Source organism: Ursus maritimus, unplaced genomic scaffold (genome assembly GCF_017311325.1).
Source record: "Ursus maritimus isolate PB19 unplaced genomic scaffold, ASM1731132v1 scaffold_13, whole genome shotgun sequence".
NCBI classification, from domain to species: Eukaryota; Metazoa; Chordata; class Mammalia; order Carnivora; family Ursidae; genus Ursus; species Ursus maritimus.
Genome location: NW_024423675.1, coordinates 44,940,197 through 44,958,142, shown reverse-complemented (window position 1 = coordinate 44,958,142; position 17,946 = coordinate 44,940,197). Strand labels below are relative to the sequence as shown.

Sequence of the window (17,946 nt, the reverse complement as noted above, 5' to 3'; positions counted from 1 at the left end):
CCCCCCCCCCCCCCCCCCCCCCCCCCCCGCTGCCTTTCCCCGCATCACTTCCCTATAAGCTTATCCTGAACCTCCATGTGACCATGGCTGTGTTTTATCTAAGAGTTCTCTCTTCCACTCTGTACTCCAAATGGGGTGGGTGCCCTTTGCCATCTTTGCCATTAACATCATAGTCTTATCTCTTTCCCTGTGCTTGTTCATTACTTTATTATTCTTATCTCTTTGGGTGTGTTGCTCCATTGGACTCTGACCTTCGTAAGGTCAGGAACCAAGTTTGATTTACTTTTAACCCGGATGTAGGTTGTGGAACACGGGGCAGTTAATAAGTTCTCGATGTAAAATAGCTGAGTGGTTGAATGCAAATGCAGAGCTACAGTTAAAATTTCTACACTATGTATTACTCTGCAAAATATTTCTGTAACTCTTTGCTAATAATGGTGTATACCTACTCCTGAAAAGTAAGCAGATCACTCTCGGAATAATCAGATGATTCCTAGAAGAAAAATTTTAAATGCTGGTCAGAAATAAAATTTCATTTCAGTGAAAGACTAAGCAGAAATGTTGGAACTTTATAAGGATGCAAATATTTATACAATAGTAGTGGTAATAGAATTCTCAACCAGGATAAGCCACCAGGATCGTTCAAATGATGGGGAGCATATTTTTCTGCATAATATTTGGCAGTATTTTTAGAGAACAGTGATTCTCAAGTATTTTTATTATTTATGTGTCCTAGTAAGGACCTTTTTGTAAGATATTTTGACTTGAATGTACTAAAATTATCTTTTCCCAGCTTAATACGTGCTAATGAAAGAAAAATCAGGACACCCAGATTCTCATCTCAGCTCCAACATTGCATTAGCTTCTAGATCTCAGTTTTCTTGTTTTTGACTGAAGATGAAATCTACCTGTCTAGTTCATTGAAAATTTGACTATAATAGTCCTTATAGAAATGAGAAAGTTCTTGATAAACAGCTGGGCGGGGGGAGCAGATTGGCTTAAATTAGACATCCAGCATGAGATAATGTGAAATTTAAGTAGAGGTTAGCAGTATGGATCTGAAGGACAGACAAATGAAAGACAGTAGCGGGAGAGGAAGATTGAGCAGAGTGTCAAAGGCAGTAGCATAATCCATGGATCATCAGTCTTTTTCCCTAAAGGTCCAGATAGTAAATGGCTTCAACTTTACAGGCCATACCGAGAGCAGCCATTGACAATAGATGAACTAATGGCGTAGTGATGTTCCATTACAACTTTATTATTGGACACCGGAATTGGAATTTCATAGAATTTTTCACATCATGAAATAGTATTCTTTAAATTTTTTTCAACTATTTAAAAAGGGGTCAGCTAGTTTTGTCCGAAGGGCCTTAATTTGCTGACTCCTGCCTTTCTTCAGTAAAATCATTAAGGTTTCAAGAGGGAATAAGTAAATAGCACAGGACAAATGTTTAAGGACAGGCTCATTGAAGCTTGTTAAGAGTTTGTTAGAATCCAGAGAAGGAACAGTCAGATGTAGGAAAGGAAAGAGTGTTATACAGTGTTGATGAAAAGCTCAAGAACTGGGTCATTAGTGGTATATAATTAAAGATAATTAGAAGAGGAGAGAGAAGACGACCATTGGTACTAGTGAGAGGTGCAGCGGTGACACTGGGAATTTTTTGTAAATGAATAGAAAGAATTTTAGACAGTAGAAAAGATAGTGCATAGCAGCTGGAAGAGAGAGGTTTAGAGCCATCTTTCATGAGCTGGTAGTTTACGTCTAAGACAAGTACAAAGACCGAGGTCTGTGAAGTTGATTTCCCTTCTGTGAAACCATGACTGACCCTTCATTAAGCTTAGGGCTGCTTAGCTATCTCTTAAGATTTCACTCATCTATGTAACAAATAAATACGCTTATCACAGACCAGATACTGTTCTAAGGACTTTATCTATAATAACTCCTTAAATTCTCATAATAACCTTGCAACATAAATACCATTATTGTCTCATTTTACAGATGAGAAAACCAAGGTATGGAGCGGTCCCTCCTCTAGTAAGTGACTAATATCTTGGGTGGGATGGCTCCAGTATTGGGCTCTTCACTCCTTCCTACCCCATACTGTCAAATTTTCCATGTCAGGGGCGCCTGGGTGGCTCAGATGGTTAAGCGTCTGCCTTCAGCTCAGGTCATGATCTCCAGGTCCTGGGATTGAGCCCCAAATCAGGGAGTCTGCTTGTCCCCCTCCCTCTGCCTCTACCCCTACTTGTGCTCCGTCTCTCTCTCTCTCAAATGGATAAATAAAATCTTAAAAAAATTTTTTTTCCATGTCTGGGATATTTGAACTTTTCTTTCCCCTGCTATTATAGGGCTAAAATTGGAAGAGGAAGTACCATGGATTTATATATTTTCTGTTGAATGTATAAATAGAGCAATTAAAAAATACTAGACACTTTCATAAAAACCTGGTTCTTCAATAACTATGACATTGAGGCAGTGCAAATTTATAAGCCTGTTCTAATGCTGATATGCAGGCTATATAAGAGATGTTAAAATTATTGGGGGAATCTTTGTAATTAATAAGCCCTTTCAAAACATAACCTAATGCGTAATGTGGTAAATACCATAATTTATTTGGCTAGCATCTGAAGATCTGGACTGGAGGGGGGGCAGCATGGAATGATGAATAGAGGACGATGTACCCTGGATGCCTGGATGGAAGCCTGCTTTCTACTCCTAGCCTCACCACTGACTGGTGTGCACCCAAATAGTGGTATCGTCTAGACTCATATAGCCACTTACGATCAGACTTAATATCAAGTGAGAAAGGAAATTCCTCCACGTGTGACTCCTACTACAGCTCATTTGCTTAGAGCACTCCTCTGACTAGTCCTAGTGGGCTCGAAGTGTCTCCCTCTACCCCCCCCCCAGTGAACATATCCCCTCTTTAAATGAGAACCAATGGATTCACTGTAGATTTTTGTTTTATTGCCATCTCCTCCTTAAGGTTTTTACCCAGATCTCACCTTTTCAATGAGGTCTACCCTGACTCCTATTTAATACCGCAACCTGGCTGCTTCCCCAGCCCTAAAACCTTTTTTATCCGATTCAGCCTTTTCTTCTGGCTATTCACTTACTACCTTCTAACATGCTATACAATTGTAGTTAACAGTCAAATCATAGAAGCTCCGTGAGGGCAGGGATGTCATGGATGTACCCCAGATGCATGGCACTTAGTACGCGCTTAGTGTTTACCTTTTGAATGAATGTTTGGATGCCGTCATTGGGTACCTGAAAAGCTGCGTGTTGTTTCCAACCTTATGTACAGGGAGTGACATTTACTCTCCAAAACTTGGGGTTTATGAATCGGAGAGCTTTTATCTGGAAGCCCACCTGCTACTACCTGTCTCTCACGCTGAAGCAGAGCGAGGTCACTCTTGCTTATAAATTTGTTTTCCTAAGGGGAATTTCGCTTGCTAATTTAAGGCAGCTATATAATTTAACTTTGGAGTCATTTCTCATTTGAGTCATTTCTTGTTTGCCATCTGGCCATGTAATTACTTTTAAGTAAAACTATGTACAGGATGAAGGAGCACAAATTGGGAATCTGTGATAATATGGATGGTGAGATGATAATATGTGGGTTTTATTTTTTTGTTTGTTTGCTTTTGCTGTTGTTCAAAAAATAAGATGGTGGTGGGGGGGGACATTTGAGGAGGAATCATTCCAGTGTTTTTCCTAGCAGGAACCCCTTATATAAATTTTCTTCTTTGACTAAGAGCTTTTGTTATAAACTAAATGTTTTGAATTAGTGGATTATTACATTTTTCCATTAATTTATAAGTCTGGCCCTAAGCTATGAATCAAGAGGTTGTCTAACATGTCTCCAAAGCTGTTCTGCCACGAAGTAGAACTGGGCAGAGGTGTGCACATCATTCTTTTCCTTGGTCTGTTCTCTTAGTATTTTCCAGTCTGTATTCTTTTACTTTTTGTTTCAGTCCCTTTACCCCGGAAGTTATTTTCCTAGTGCCAGCCAGTGTATTATTATTTCTGAATCTTCCCTTTCACTTTGCTCCCCCTGTTCTTAGAGGTTAATTGCAAATGGACAAAAGAACCAGAACCCAGTACTATATATTCAAGTTCAAGAGAAACCTAAGTAATGTTTGGAATTACTGTTCTCCCTCATGGGTAGAGGCTGGGGGGGGGGGTGAGTGTGGAATTTTTAAACCGGGTGCTTAGAAGATAATTAAATTTAAAATACAGATTTAAATCATTAGGGTACAATTGCAATGCTGATGCTCAGTCACTGGCAAAAAAACAAAACAAACCCAAAACAAACCAACAAATAAAAAACAACTGGGTGAGAAGACAGGAGGTACTAATTTGCATGAAAATGCAACCAAGTCATCGCTTACAGCTCGGTGGAGATTCTGTTGTAAAGTTTTACTGCTTGTAAATGTTCCTTTGGTGTGGGAGGCAGAGCCTGGGGGCGTGGTCGGAGAAACAATAGTTTGGCTCTCCCCCCCCCCCACCCCAGTCAGTTCAAATGCCTGAATTAACTGGAGAGTCGAAGAGTCAAAACAGAGTCGCTGTAAGACTTGTGGGCTCCAGTAAACAGATCTGGATGTTCCTAGTAGCCTAGTGAAAATGGGGAATACATTTGTTTTACCTTGACTTGCGTAGAGGAAAATCTGCACTATTTTCATGGACTCCAGAGAGGAGAAACTTCGGATCTGTTGGAAAGTGAATAAATGAGCACCGAGGCAGAAAGACTGATGTGGCTATCATGCAAATAAGAACTGTGATTGGCTTTCTCTTTCTTTCTGTACACTTTGTCACTGCAGCTCTCAGCCTTAAAGATTAGGTTTCAGTGGGAGCTTTTCAGGTTCAAGGACTGTTAATGGCTTGTAACTGCCTGACAATAAACTCAACTTCAACATTACATCAGCCCCAGCAGATGTCTAAGGATTTGAGACGAGAGGAAGAAGAGAGGAAGAAAGTTAGAATCGGGAGCAGAAGGATGCAGCTTACCACCTGCCTGCTGGGCTGAGCTTTTAATGTGATTTAAATTTCTAAGCTCTGTGTAGGCATCCTGGAAATGGTGGTCTTCATTAATGCAAAGATCAAGTCTTTAATTAAACTTTTTAAGAAAAAAAGTAAGTAATTTCTCTTCCCCTTCCCCCTTGGGGTGTGTGTGTGTGTGTGTGTGTGTGTGTGTGTTTTGTACTACTTCATCTTTTTGAGTGATGGAATTAGAATGTGAAACAACTTAATGAGTATAAGTTAAACTCCATTCTCTACCAACTTGTTCAGATACTTCAGACTTTTATAACTCTAGGGCAGAATTACATGATTTTAGCCTGCCTTATTTATTTACGGTTGGGATTTTAGGTGAATTCACTTCTTTTGTGCTTCTCAAAAGAAGCCCTTTGAAAAAAGGCTGGGGGAAGCCTTGTATTTACCTTACGTCTGCCTTGATACATGTTTTTTTGCTTCCTTGGCTTACCGTGCGGGAGGCTGTGTGCGATCTATCACGTATTTTTGATTAGGATGATCCTCTGAAACTCCTGGAACTCTGTTACGTATTGCAGAGCTCCGGGACAAACTCTGCCTGGACTGACCAGTCACTGTGAAGTGCACAGCATTTGTGGCGTGGCCTCCTTGTGGACTTACCATTGGTGTACATGCCTTTAATCCAGGCGCTTCTTCATTCTCTGCGGAGTATAAATTTTACCAATACATGGTTTTCGTTTTTACATAGCCGTTGGCTTAGTTTAGTTTAGCCTTTGGACCAGTGATTTAAAACTAGATAAATGTGGATGGGTATGAACATTGGTAAGAGAGACATTGGAGAAAGCAACAAAGAACAGCCCTCTGGGCTCCTTTTCTGCAGCTCCCTCGGTCGGAGGCTGTCTTTGGACGGACTGATTAAAATCTGCCCTGGCAGGAGTGAGATGCTCCAGAGAAGAGACAACTGTTCTTTCATAGGAGCCAGTTGGTAGCAGCACAGTGGGGCCGATGGTGTGATTGCACAGACACAAGTACCATTACTTGGATTGGATTTGTAATTGGCAAATAGGAAGTTTCACTTTTCAGTAGTTTTCAGCTATGAAGTGTGGTAATTCAGTCTTCCAAATAAATGCACATCAGCACAAAACATTGCAGTTAACCATGGCTACTCTTTGGGGGACATATGGTGAGTTCCGCCCTGTTCGGGATGCTCAGGCACGTAAATAAGGGCTATATCTGATCTTTGTGGATTTTGTATATTAAGATTGATAATTACATGCACCATGCAAAGAATTTGTTCAACAAGAGGTTACGTGAAATACCAGGTGCCTAATTTACATGCTGCTTTTGTCAAACATTAAAAGCAGAAAGCACACAGACAATTCTGTTTTTAGCTTGATGTCTAGTTCATGGTGTTTATTTTCCCATTTAGCAACTTATGGAGAAGTTGGGATGATTTGAGAAATGAATTATTTGGCGATGAGGCTTACAGAATTTAGTAGCTGTAGAAAAGATGGGCTATAGGCGAGTGCTAACCTGTAACTCAGGTTCCTAGGAGCGCGGAGAAAGGCCAAGTTCCCCTTCAGCCATAGGTCTGAAGTCAAGGGCTCCATTAGATTAATTTCACTGCTCCTGCCACAATCATGCTTTATATATATTAGTTCATTTGATCGTTGCAGTAGCTCTAATACTGTGCTATTAAGTACTTTGAGTTAATTTACAATATGTTCAAATAGAAAAGATCAACAGTTGATGCATGCTTGTTCATTGTACTTGGAGAATCTGTTTTATGGTCTCGTTTCTAGGGCCATGATACGTTGTATAAACGTGTATGCTCAGTGTGCACTCTATAGTATACGTCAGAGTCAGGGAAGACTTGCCCCTGACTCACAATTCTAGGATCTGCTGGTTTTACTTTCACCCCCAGGAAATGTTTTAGCACAGGGTTTTTCTCTTAAACTTCCCTTGTCTCTCCCTGTATCTGGCTTACAGCAGCAGATACATAGAAAGGATTACAGATTGTTGATGGATATGTTTGGTGCTGTCAGCTTCATGTTGGGCTCCACTGGTACTTCCAAATCAGTCTGTATTTCAGGAAAAAACAAAATAGACACAGAGATCCCAAGGCCTAGGGGGTCAAGGAAAATTATTATGGAGATTGAGGGTACTCTCATGATTACCTATCGTTTCCCCTCTGATGTACTCTTTTGTATTGGGAAAACTCAGTTGAATTGGATTATGTTGGGAAGGGTCACTTGCATTGGAATTTTTAAACAAATATTTTAATATAATAGTATTCCATAAAAAAAAGAGTATTCCATGAAAGCAGGAAATGTAGAGAAAATTTTATAGCACAAATTGATTTCTACTTCTATTAGATATGCTATTTAAATATATTTCACTGAACGTTTATGCTTACTTTTTTCTAATTGAGTTTATTACAGTGCTGTTTTAAAGTAATGCTTTAGAGGGGAAAGATTGGGTCTCTACCTCTTGGTAGGAAATTTGTTTCTGTCTTGACAATGTAACATTTACTGTTGCAATGGCATTGTGCAATTGGATAATAAATACTCATTGTGGCAGAGTTAAGTAGGAATTGGAGGTCTCTATCAATTTTCTTAATTGTTTTCTAACTTTGGAGTAGAGGGAGGGCCTAAAATGCTGGGAAGCAATTAACCGAGGAAACAGTTCTACCAAAACATTGTGGGCGATGATGGACAGTTTTGGCTTTTCCTTTAGAGACAGAACACGGTGGGAAGGACCCCTGGAGCCTAAGATTAAACCTTACTGAGAATTTGCTCCATTTCCCCTTTGTTGGGCCCTACCTCATGGATGTGTTAGAAACCAAGAACCCATCTTGATGGAAAATATTTGGAGCCACTGAAGCTTACTTTGACACCAGAATTTATTCTGCCTTTCTTTCTGCAGCGGTTTCCAACCTCGATGAGGAGAGTAGATGGACAGTCCACTACACTGCTCCATGGCACCAGCAGGAGAATGTGTTCCTTCCCACTACAAGACCACCCTGTGTGGAGGACCTGCACCGCCAAGCCAAGCTCAACCTCAAATCAGTATTGAGGGGTAAGATTGCATCCTGCAAGCTTGCTGTTCTTGGGTTACTGACCGTTAGAATTGAAAGCACAGATGTGATTGCTATTTGTAAAAGAAGATCTATTTGTAGTGAACACACAGTGTGCTGTTTTTTTAGAAGAGATCATAAATACTTCCAACCTAATACATGCCTAATAATGTTCTGGTCTCTGTAGAAACCTGCCGACTTACTGACATGCAAGTCTGTCCTCCCAGAGGCCACCCCTGCTTAGAAACTCTTCAGCATGTTCAAACCACCAGTACTAATGTCATCCAAATAACCCCCTGCTGACAGGTGAAATTTTGCCACTGCCTTTTTAAACCATTGTAGGCATTCAAGGCAAATTTGTTAAAGCTAATACTTTGTAATGGTTTGTCCTGTTTAGTTCAAGTTGGGTAGAAAGGGGACCTATATATAGACTTTGAAAGAGTTCGAAGTGGTTTGTTTTCTCAGAACTTGGGCAGCACCCAGCTGCTCTCCTATTAAGCATAGGGTCTGTCAGCAGGTGGGTGGAGTTCACTGTGGACAGTAGGAAATACAGGAAGAGTAGCCGCCTCTATCTAGTTTCAAAGTTTCATTTTTACTTCAGTTTACTGTGGATGATAAGAAGTGTAAATGTGTGACAAGGAGGGCTTCTCTTAAAAGTGGTAAAGAAGTTGTTCTTTAAAAGAGGAAGGAATGTCTTTTAAGATTCAGTGACTTTTTCCTTAAAAAAGCAAACTAATGTTCTTATTCTGCCAGATGCTGCTGCCTCTATCAGTTTCCTCCTCCAGGCAATATTTGGGACATCATTTTATTTAAAAAGTGTTTGTTGGGGTACCTGCCTGGCTGGCTCAGTTGGAGGATCATGTGTCTCTTGATCTCAGGGTCTTGAGTTTGAGCCCCACGTTGGGTATAGACATCACTTAAAAAAACTTAAAAATTTCTTCTTGTTTTATTGTTTATCTGAAATTGAAATTTAATTTAACTGGTTGTGTCCTGCATCTTATCTAATTGTGAAAGACTTAAATCTAGAAGAAAATCTGTTATTGATTCAAGGAAAACCCAGCATGAGGACCCCAACTAATATTTATTAAACACTTGTCTATATGCTAGATTCAGTTCTAAGCCCATTACTCGTATTATATCATTTAATCCCCAAGTAATCCTGTTTACTATTATTATACGAATTTTACAGGTGGTGAAACGGAGACACACAGATCTGAAACTTCCTGAGATCTTAAAGTTAGTTAATGGTAAACCAGGATTTAAATTTGGAGAGTGAGAGGCTGCAGAGCCCATGTTTTGCTGGATTACATTGCCTTCAACATCCATTTGTTGGAAATCTTTTATTCTGGCAGAAGTGTAGGCTACAAAGGCAGGGTCTTGGCTCTTAAGGAATTTATACTTATTTCTATAGTACAAATAGCAATGTGAAAAATTCTCAAGAGATGTGCCAAAAATTGCTATATAGGAGTTAGGGAAAGCAGATAATTTCTGCTTCGAGAAAGAAGGAATAGCTATCACTAGACTCGCAATAGGTTTGGTATTCTGAACAGAACTATACAAACATTTTAGATGATAGTTTTACTTTTTCTTCCTTGAATTTTTTCTAATGCTTACATTACCTCATGTATCTTACGTATCTCATATCCCACAGCCTTGGCTTTGGACTGTCCAGAGCTGAGATTATTGGGTCCCCCTTTTCATGTGGTCTGCCTAACCTATATATTTAGTGACCGTAAGCTTAAATGGAAAGAGTTGCATTAGTTGGGCTCTTCTGTATGGCCTTGGCATTGCACTTGGACTTTGTTGCCTTCATGATGTACCTAAATCCAACTAAAATTTCTTCTACATCCCTTCCCCACCTAGCAATTTATCTTCAGGACATTTCAACCAAGAGCTTCTCTCCTTACAGCTCACCTTCTTCCACCAAATAATTAATAAGAATATTAAATGGCACAGTTCCCAGGACAAACCCCAGAGGCAGTGGCATTGTTAACATTTCTCTCTGAGCTACGAACAACAGAGCTCTGCATGGTCTGGCTTGTAGAGAGCGCTTTCAGGAAGCTGTGTGTGAGTCTGGGTATTCGGGCCCGGCTGGTTTTTTGATCACTCTCCAGGAAATTGTGCTTCACTGACTCTTTCTTTTATTCGCAAGTATCAGATCAGAGCTTCTCTTTTCTTTCCTGAGAAAACTGAACATCTGTGTGTAGATTTTCCTGATTTTATTTTCCCTTTGATCATTCAGTAGAGCCATGTGAAATATCATCACCACTGGTTTTGCCTACACTTGAATTTTATTTTGAAAAGGTAAATGCTTTAGCAGTTGCTCTGAGGTCCTAAAATGCTTCATCTAAGGGATTTACCATTAATAAAGTTAATAATTTTGGAAGATTCTTGGAGCTCAACTTTTAAAGTCTGGATTTAAATACTCCTGAAGAGATGTTTAGATAAATAATAACTTTAAAAACAGTGATTGAAGATGAAATGAGAAAGAGCATCTGAATTGTTCTCCTCTTCATTTATTTACTTTTAATCGCATGCGTGGAACTTCCCATCCCACACTTCCCATACACCATGTTCACAACCTGAGTTAATAAACACAAGTGCAGAGCATTTATTACCTCCTTATCAGTGAAGATTAGAAGAAAAAAATCCAGTCCCTGAATATATGGCACTATTAAGGTGTATAAGGTATATAAAGCTATCAGTTTAAGTTAATTTGCCCTCAGTGTTCTTTGCTTAAAAATAGAGAAAAGTAGCTTATTATTCACAATGAGTAATCTGCTTTGTTCCTTCTCTTCTTACTATGACCTTATCCATAATTTTAAGGAAGGAATACTGTTCTTCAATGTTAAATAGGTTGGTGCTTTTTCATAATCATTAAATGCTCATCGTGTAAGTTCTTCTGTCAGGTTTTAGGGGCGCCCAGCTGTCCTCTCGAGGATCATAAAATACGGAGGGAGATGATATAATGAGTACTAGTTAAATTAATAAATGTTGTAAACATTTGCTTATTAAAGTAATACAGAAATGCTTAAGGTCGGTAGAGTGAGGAAGGACTGGGTTTACTAAAAAAATGTTTCTATGAAAAAGCTGTTTGAGTTAGCACATAAAGACGGATAATAGATTCAATTTATTAAGCGTTTGAGCGTCAATTCTGTACTATGCTAGGAGTTTCTTGTTGTTTGTTTGCTTTTGTTCTTTTTTTGGGGGGGCGCTGTGCCAAGAGTTTTTAAATGAACTAATAAAAGTTCATGGGTCCCTGACTTTAAAGAGCTGAGCCTGCTACTTTGTGTCAAGATTGAAGTAAACAGACAATGGTGTAATGGAGATGTGTATGGTGTACAGCGGGCAGGTGGAGAGCTCAGTCAGCTAGAAAAGAAAAGCATTGGGAGACCCCCTCCCCACTTGCCCACTTTGTCATCCTGCCATTGAAGAGGAGGTGGGCATTGTGTGGCATGTGGAATGCCTGGAGAGGTGTCTTCTATGTGCAAGTCTTCTCCATTCTGGTCCAAACAGAGCAGAGATCTTTTGTATTTGTTGTTGGCTACTCTCTGGAGAATTTGATGGAATTTGATGACCATGCTCTTAAACCAAATGATTAGATTTTATTGATTTGTTACTAGAGATGTAGGTAATGATTTAGTGCTAACGACAATATAAACATGTACATAGACTTAAAAATAGTATTTTGATACTTGGCTCAACAGGACATCTGTCTGTCAGTGAATAGTTAATTTCTGAAGATGGATCCCATTGTCTATAACACTTATCTTTTTTTAATAATATTTTTTTATTATATTATGTTAGTCACCATACAGTACATCCCCAGTTCTCGATGTAAAGTGCCATGATTCATTACTTGCGTATAACACCCAGTGCACCATGCAATACGTGCCCTCCTTAATACCCATCACCAGCCTATCCCATTCTCCCACCCGCCTCCCCTCTGAAGCCCTCAGTTTGTTTCCCAGAGTCCATAGTCTCTCACTTTATCTTTTAACTGAATTTCCAGAAGAATTCTACCCTTTCAATCTCAGTAGTTGTTGGAACCGTTCATGAACTTTATCTGAGTTAGATGTGATGATGGGTAGCCCTTATCTAACTAAATATCTATCTGGATAATTTTTAGCATTAGTTAAAGGGCCACATTAAATGGGAAGAGGGGAGTTGAGGGATGGGGGTGAGCATGGTTAGGCTGAACGAAAGGTTCAGATTTTATTTCTTTAGAACTGTAGACCTCATTTGACAATTATGAGCATATTGAAGCTGAAATAAAAGACATGCTATTTTCAAGGCTCCATCCCCCAAAAGCCCAACCTGGGAGAGAGAGAAACACAATCTCTCACAGTATATTTAACAGGCAATTTAGTTACTGTGTCCATGTCCACTCCTGCCAGAATTAGTTCACAGAGCATCTGTTGTTGTATCGAAAATGTTCTCCAGTCACAGCTGTCCTTCCTGAAGAAATACATTTTAGCAGGTCAGCCCGCTCTATGGCTCTAGAATTAGAAGTGTGAGCACAGGGAGGAAGGGTGGATCTGGCCTGCGTTAATTCACAGTCAGTGGGTTATATTTATTATAGGAATTGAGGATTTACAATGTGAAGAAATGACTGTTCATACCAACCGGTTAAAAACAGTAGTTTTTGTGTGTGTGCACGTGTGTGCTCACCAGCCTGTTCAACGCTAGAGAATGGCACACCTTTTCAAATTACGGACAAGGTTTCCAAGTAGTTTCAGCCAGGTTCCTCTGACAGTTCCTGACATACAGACTTTATCTAAGGGTCACTGCCTCTACCGTTTATGTCAAGAAGCCTCCTAGTTCGCCTTTGGCTTAGATAAGTCTGTTCGGGAAAGGTGGTGGGATTCTCTCTGCATTTGATGAGGTGACTTGGCTATTTTCTCTCTCTGCCTTGGGCACGCAGGTCCTGTGGTTTTGTCTGTAGGTGCCCCTCCTGGGTGCCCCACCTGTTGTAAGGTGTCACAGGACTGTTTGGGAGATGCCTTTGTTGGTATGGCCTTGTGGCTGTTGGCCGAGAGCTCTCTTTCCTGGAATAATCCATCTCCTCACCGCCTCGGACATACTCAAGATGAACATCTGCTTTGCCTACCTGTGCTAAACATTGAATTATTTTTCCTTTTTGTCACTTTTTAAAAACTATGACATATAACATGAATACCTAAAACATTGTGCAGTTTAATAAATAATTATAGGGGTGGCTGGGTGGCTTAGCTGGTTAAGCTCTGCCTTTGGCTCAGGTCATGATCCCAGAGTCCTAGGATGGAGCCCCGAGTCTGGGCTCCCTGCTCAGTGGGGAGTCTGCTTCTCCCTCTGCCTCTGCCCCTTCCCCTACTCGTGCACACTCTCTTTCTCTCTCTCTCTCTGATAAATAAATAAAATACTAAAAAAATAATTATAAAGCAAATATCAATAGAACCATTACCTTGGTCGAAAAGTAGAATATGACCTAAACTCCAGAACCCTCATACTCTTGCTTTCCAGTAGGGAAAATCCAGGTTTAATGAAAAGAGCATGTGTCACATCTGGGTTCAAATCCTGCCTGTTATGTACTAGGTATCTCTGATTTGAGTTCAGTTTTGAGTTTTATTTCCTTGACATTTTGACCTTGTTTTCTCATCTGTAGAATAAAGATCATCATATCTGTGTTCATGGGAATAAAATGAACTTACTTTTGTAAAATATCTCAAAGTACCTGCCCCTTAAGTTGGAAGCAGTGTTTGTGGAGGGAAGGGTGCATTTTAAGTGCAATGGAATACAGATACGAGTTTATAAATCTCAGCCCTCTTTCCCAAATGGCTGTCCTGATTTAGCTGATGCTTTCTCTCCTACCTGTTATGCTCCAGAGATATACTGTGGGCAGGGGGACGAGAGAAACAATCAGAAGCATCGTTAGATGACAAGGACAGCCACAGACACTTGACACCCAGGTTCATTTCATCCACATAAGCAAGGTGACTTTTTCTCCCACCCACCATCAACCTCTGAAAGAGCCTCGATTGCTAGAGCTGGAAGGGACCTCCCACATCCTCTGATTAAGCCCACTTTTGATTTTGTAGATAAGTAAACCAAGGCCCATGGAAGTGAAGGAATTAGTTTATGGCTACTTTGCAATTGATAGATGACGACGTCAGGATTTGAAATGAGGTTTCTTGCTCAGCCCACACCTGTCTGTCTGGATCTCAGATCCTGAAGGCACTGAGGAGATGCTTTGATGCTTGCCATCAGCTTTCAGAAAGGTCGTAGGGGCAGGGCTCGCTGGAATATCTAAAGGCCAAGGGCAGCTTTGGTTTTGTTAGCCGATTCCCTTAGGGAATGCAGATTCGCCTGTGGATGCCTAAAGGTGGGGCTTCACTGTTGCTCTGGAAATCCTCTCTTCACTCAGTCCTGCTTTCCTTGAAACTCAGGTTTAAGAGAAGAAAGGAGGGAAGCTACATCTTGGGACATAGGGTGTGTCAAGTATCTGTAACTGTTGTTTCATTCTAATGGTATTTGGTATCTATTTTTAGGATGCCAACAGGTCATTAGTACTTCAGTGGACTTAAAAAAGACACAGACTTTAGAAGGGATAGGGAAATACAAGGGACCAATGACAGCACTCTTTGCCTGGTCATTACCTGTGCTCTTCCTGAAGAATCCTTAGGTAAAATGATAGGTAGAAGAAGGGGAAGTATCACTGTTTAAAGAAAGGTTGTTTTTAATATTTTATAAGTAAGAAACGTTAAATAACATAGACTCATTCGTATAGAATTTTAACTTACTTTCTAGTTTAAATAAAAAGAGGTCTAGAATTCAGGTGGGGAAAGTGGTACATTATTCAGAAAAAGCCACTCAACAGGGGTAGGGATATATTGTCTCAACCTTCCTAAAACATAGCAGCATTGACATTTTGTTGAGATGCAAGGCCAGAATTCTGATTCCAGTGCTGCCAGTAGCCTGTGGGATGTTGGAAAATCGTATCCCATTTTTGTCCTTGGCTTCCTACTCTGGAAAACAATTGATGATGTCTAAGTTCCCCTCCGAGCTCAAAAATGCTGCGTGGCCTCTCGGTAGCTAGCTGCTTAAGGGTGACATATGTGAAGTTTTTTGACACCAGGATAGAAGTTGCTGCTGAGCGGAAGTCCTGACAGACTGGGTTATCGACTATCTAAGTTCAGTGCATCCTACAGGTAAGCACTGGGCTGGATGTTACGGCTGAGTCAGAGAGGAATGACGTTGCTGCTTTCCCCAACCCTTAAAGCGAGCCAGAGAGATAAGATGTAGGTGTGAGTAACAAGGTTGATGAGGGTGGTATCACGGAGCCTCACCCCTGCCCGTGGGTGTTGTCTTTAAAACATAAATCTGATCATGTCTCTCCTTTGTTAAAAATTCCTTAAGAGCTCCTCTCACACACACAGCTCCTTAGCACCTAAGAACCTTCATGATCTACCCTGTTTGTCTAGCCTCATGCCGCCTACCCCTTCACCCACGCTCTTACCTGTGCCTTCACCTGTAAGGATAAAGTCCTTGCATTGGAATGCTAGCTTGTCTTGTGCTCCCTTTCTCCGCCCCGTGCCCTGGTCTCACCCTTCTTCCTACTGTATCATAATCTCTTACACTTGGCTGACTCCCATTTCCCTGGAAGCATCATCTTGTGGGCGTCTGAGCCCCCACGAGGTTTTCCTGGACTCTCTAGGGCAGACTTGGACACGCCTTCTACACTTTCCCATACATTCCCACAAAACCTTCTAGTGCTCCTTTCAACTGCTTCGTCTGTGCTGTGGAATGGTGTTCACTCATTCATCTCCCTGCCTGACAGCGAGACCGCTGGGAGCAGGACCTTCTCTTGTCATTTGTGCGACCCCAGCACATAGTCTGGTGCTTTTCTTAATTAGGTTGACTTTACAGAGACAAATGGTAATGTTATGAAAAGCTCCTCTTTTTCTATGTTTGGTATTCCATCGGACTGTAATCACTGTTGTGTTTGTGGAGGTCCTGGAAAGGTCACCTAGAACTCGGGAGAGGGGTGAGGGCCGAAGCCACAGCACGAGGGGTGCAAATGCAGGAGTGAGGAGATGGAGAGTGGTGGGAGCGCAGGGTTGAGCCTGGAAGCCTTTATTTTAGGGGGCTGGGAAGGAGAAGTTGGTAAAAGAGTAATTGGGGAAGAAGAAAGTCAAGATGGGCAGTTTTCATGAGGCTCGCAGATGGCAAGAGAGTCTGAAGAAAGGCTACTGAGCTGGTCATTAAGCCGCCATTGGTGACCCTCAAAAGAGCAGTTTCAAGGAAGGTGTTGGATGTAAGAAGCCAGATAATAAGCAGAAAAATAATGCAAGTAATTTTTTGAGAAACAGGAAAGTAGAATAAATTGATGTCAGCAAAACAAAGAGAATAAGGGACAGTATTTTGAGGTGGTGGCCAGATAGAGGTAATATTATTGCTTGTTGTAAAAACTAGAGCCAATTAAAACATGGTTGTAGACAAAAGGAGCCGGCGAGGAGGGGAAAGAACACAGATACCAAGAGAGAACATGGAGGGTGTTGCCTGAGGAGGCAGGAAGCAGTAGGCCCTGAACTCGGGGGTGCAGGCGGAGGTCAGGTTTCCACCTGTGTGTCCTAGGCAGAGAATTGGGAAAGTTTTGAGATGGAGCGAAAGAAATGGTGAAGTTGTTCATTAGGTGGTGTCGGAGGTTTGACAGAAATGTGGCCCCACTCTGTCGCTGCTGTATTGCTAGGGCTTTGGTGAGAAGAATGACTTCATTCCGTGCTCTTGTTCAGTGCTTGTGAATTTAATTAGGTTGGCTTTTCAAAGACAAATGGTCATGTTCTATGTTATTAAAAGCTTTTTTTTTTTTTTATGTTTGGTATTTCATTAAACTTCTTTCGGAATTTTTGTCCTTAGGGAAAGTGGCCCAACCTGATGAAACAATGGACCAAATTCTCTATTGAGGAAAGAGAAGAGCAGGGACAAAGATGAGGAATTAACAGAATGGAAATGATGGGCAAAAGAGCTTGTTTAACTTCTCTTGTTGGATTTGAGGGCTCAGGAAATTTTGTATAATTAACCGACTACCCTGAGTGCCGTAGCGCTGAAAGAGGAGCTCCCCCGTGAGCGGGGAGTCTGATGTAAGAGCTAGGGAAAACGAACAGCCATTGCTTTTTCAGTAGTTAAGAGACATGTTGCCTTTTTTTTCTTTTCTTTTTTTTTTATTGGTAAGCAACACACAAAAGGTAGAATAGCAAAGACAGTCATTTCAATGACCCAGGTCTTAACAAGGCACTACGGATTGTTTAAACAAAAGGCTTTTGTGTTGTTTTTGTGTCCATGGCTAGTCTGCTGTTTCAGCAATTCTATTTTAACTCCTGATAAAGTGAGTAACTTGAGTGGCCTCTATATTTCGCTCAGTGCAGCATAAAAATGCTACATTGAAGGTGCTGTGGATAAGGGTTGTTATCACCCTCTGTACGGCTGAAGTCTCTGGTGTTGGGTTAGAATCTTTGCGGGCTATTCGATACTGAGGCACCTTGGTGACGCGCCGCCACTGGCCGGCCGTGATCGGGCTTGCGCATTCTACAGTGAAAGGAGATCACCCCCAATTTGGCTGCACTCCGGTGCCGCTCAGCCAGAACTGGCAGACTCTTCACAGGCTCACGTTAATCATGGGCACCAGAAAGCCTTCACCTTAATTTCAATCAGATTTAGTTCTTTGAGTCTCCTTGAATTAATTTGGGTAAGTGAAAAGAAGTGTTAAAAACGTGTTTTCTACAATAGCAAATCACCTTCAAGAGTAAATCCATGGTTTGCAGTGAAAAATAAAGCCAACAGTTTTATCCAACAGCTCAAGTTTTAATAATTAATTCCCTGTTTTTGAGGTTTTTGTTCC

General features: G+C 41.0%; 1 protein-coding gene across 1 annotated transcript in view; it reads left to right on the top strand.

Moving 5' to 3' along the window:
- The window catches only part of NHSL1 (NHS like 1), an 81,684-nt gene that overhangs the window by 10,744 nt on the left and 52,994 nt on the right, over positions 1-17,946 (top strand). Inside the window, exon 2 of the mRNA XM_040627492.1 lies at positions 7,919-8,071. Coding sequence (XP_040483426.1) covers positions 7,919-8,071 — 153 coding nt within the window. The remainder of the gene's footprint in view (positions 1-7,918; positions 8,072-17,946) is intronic.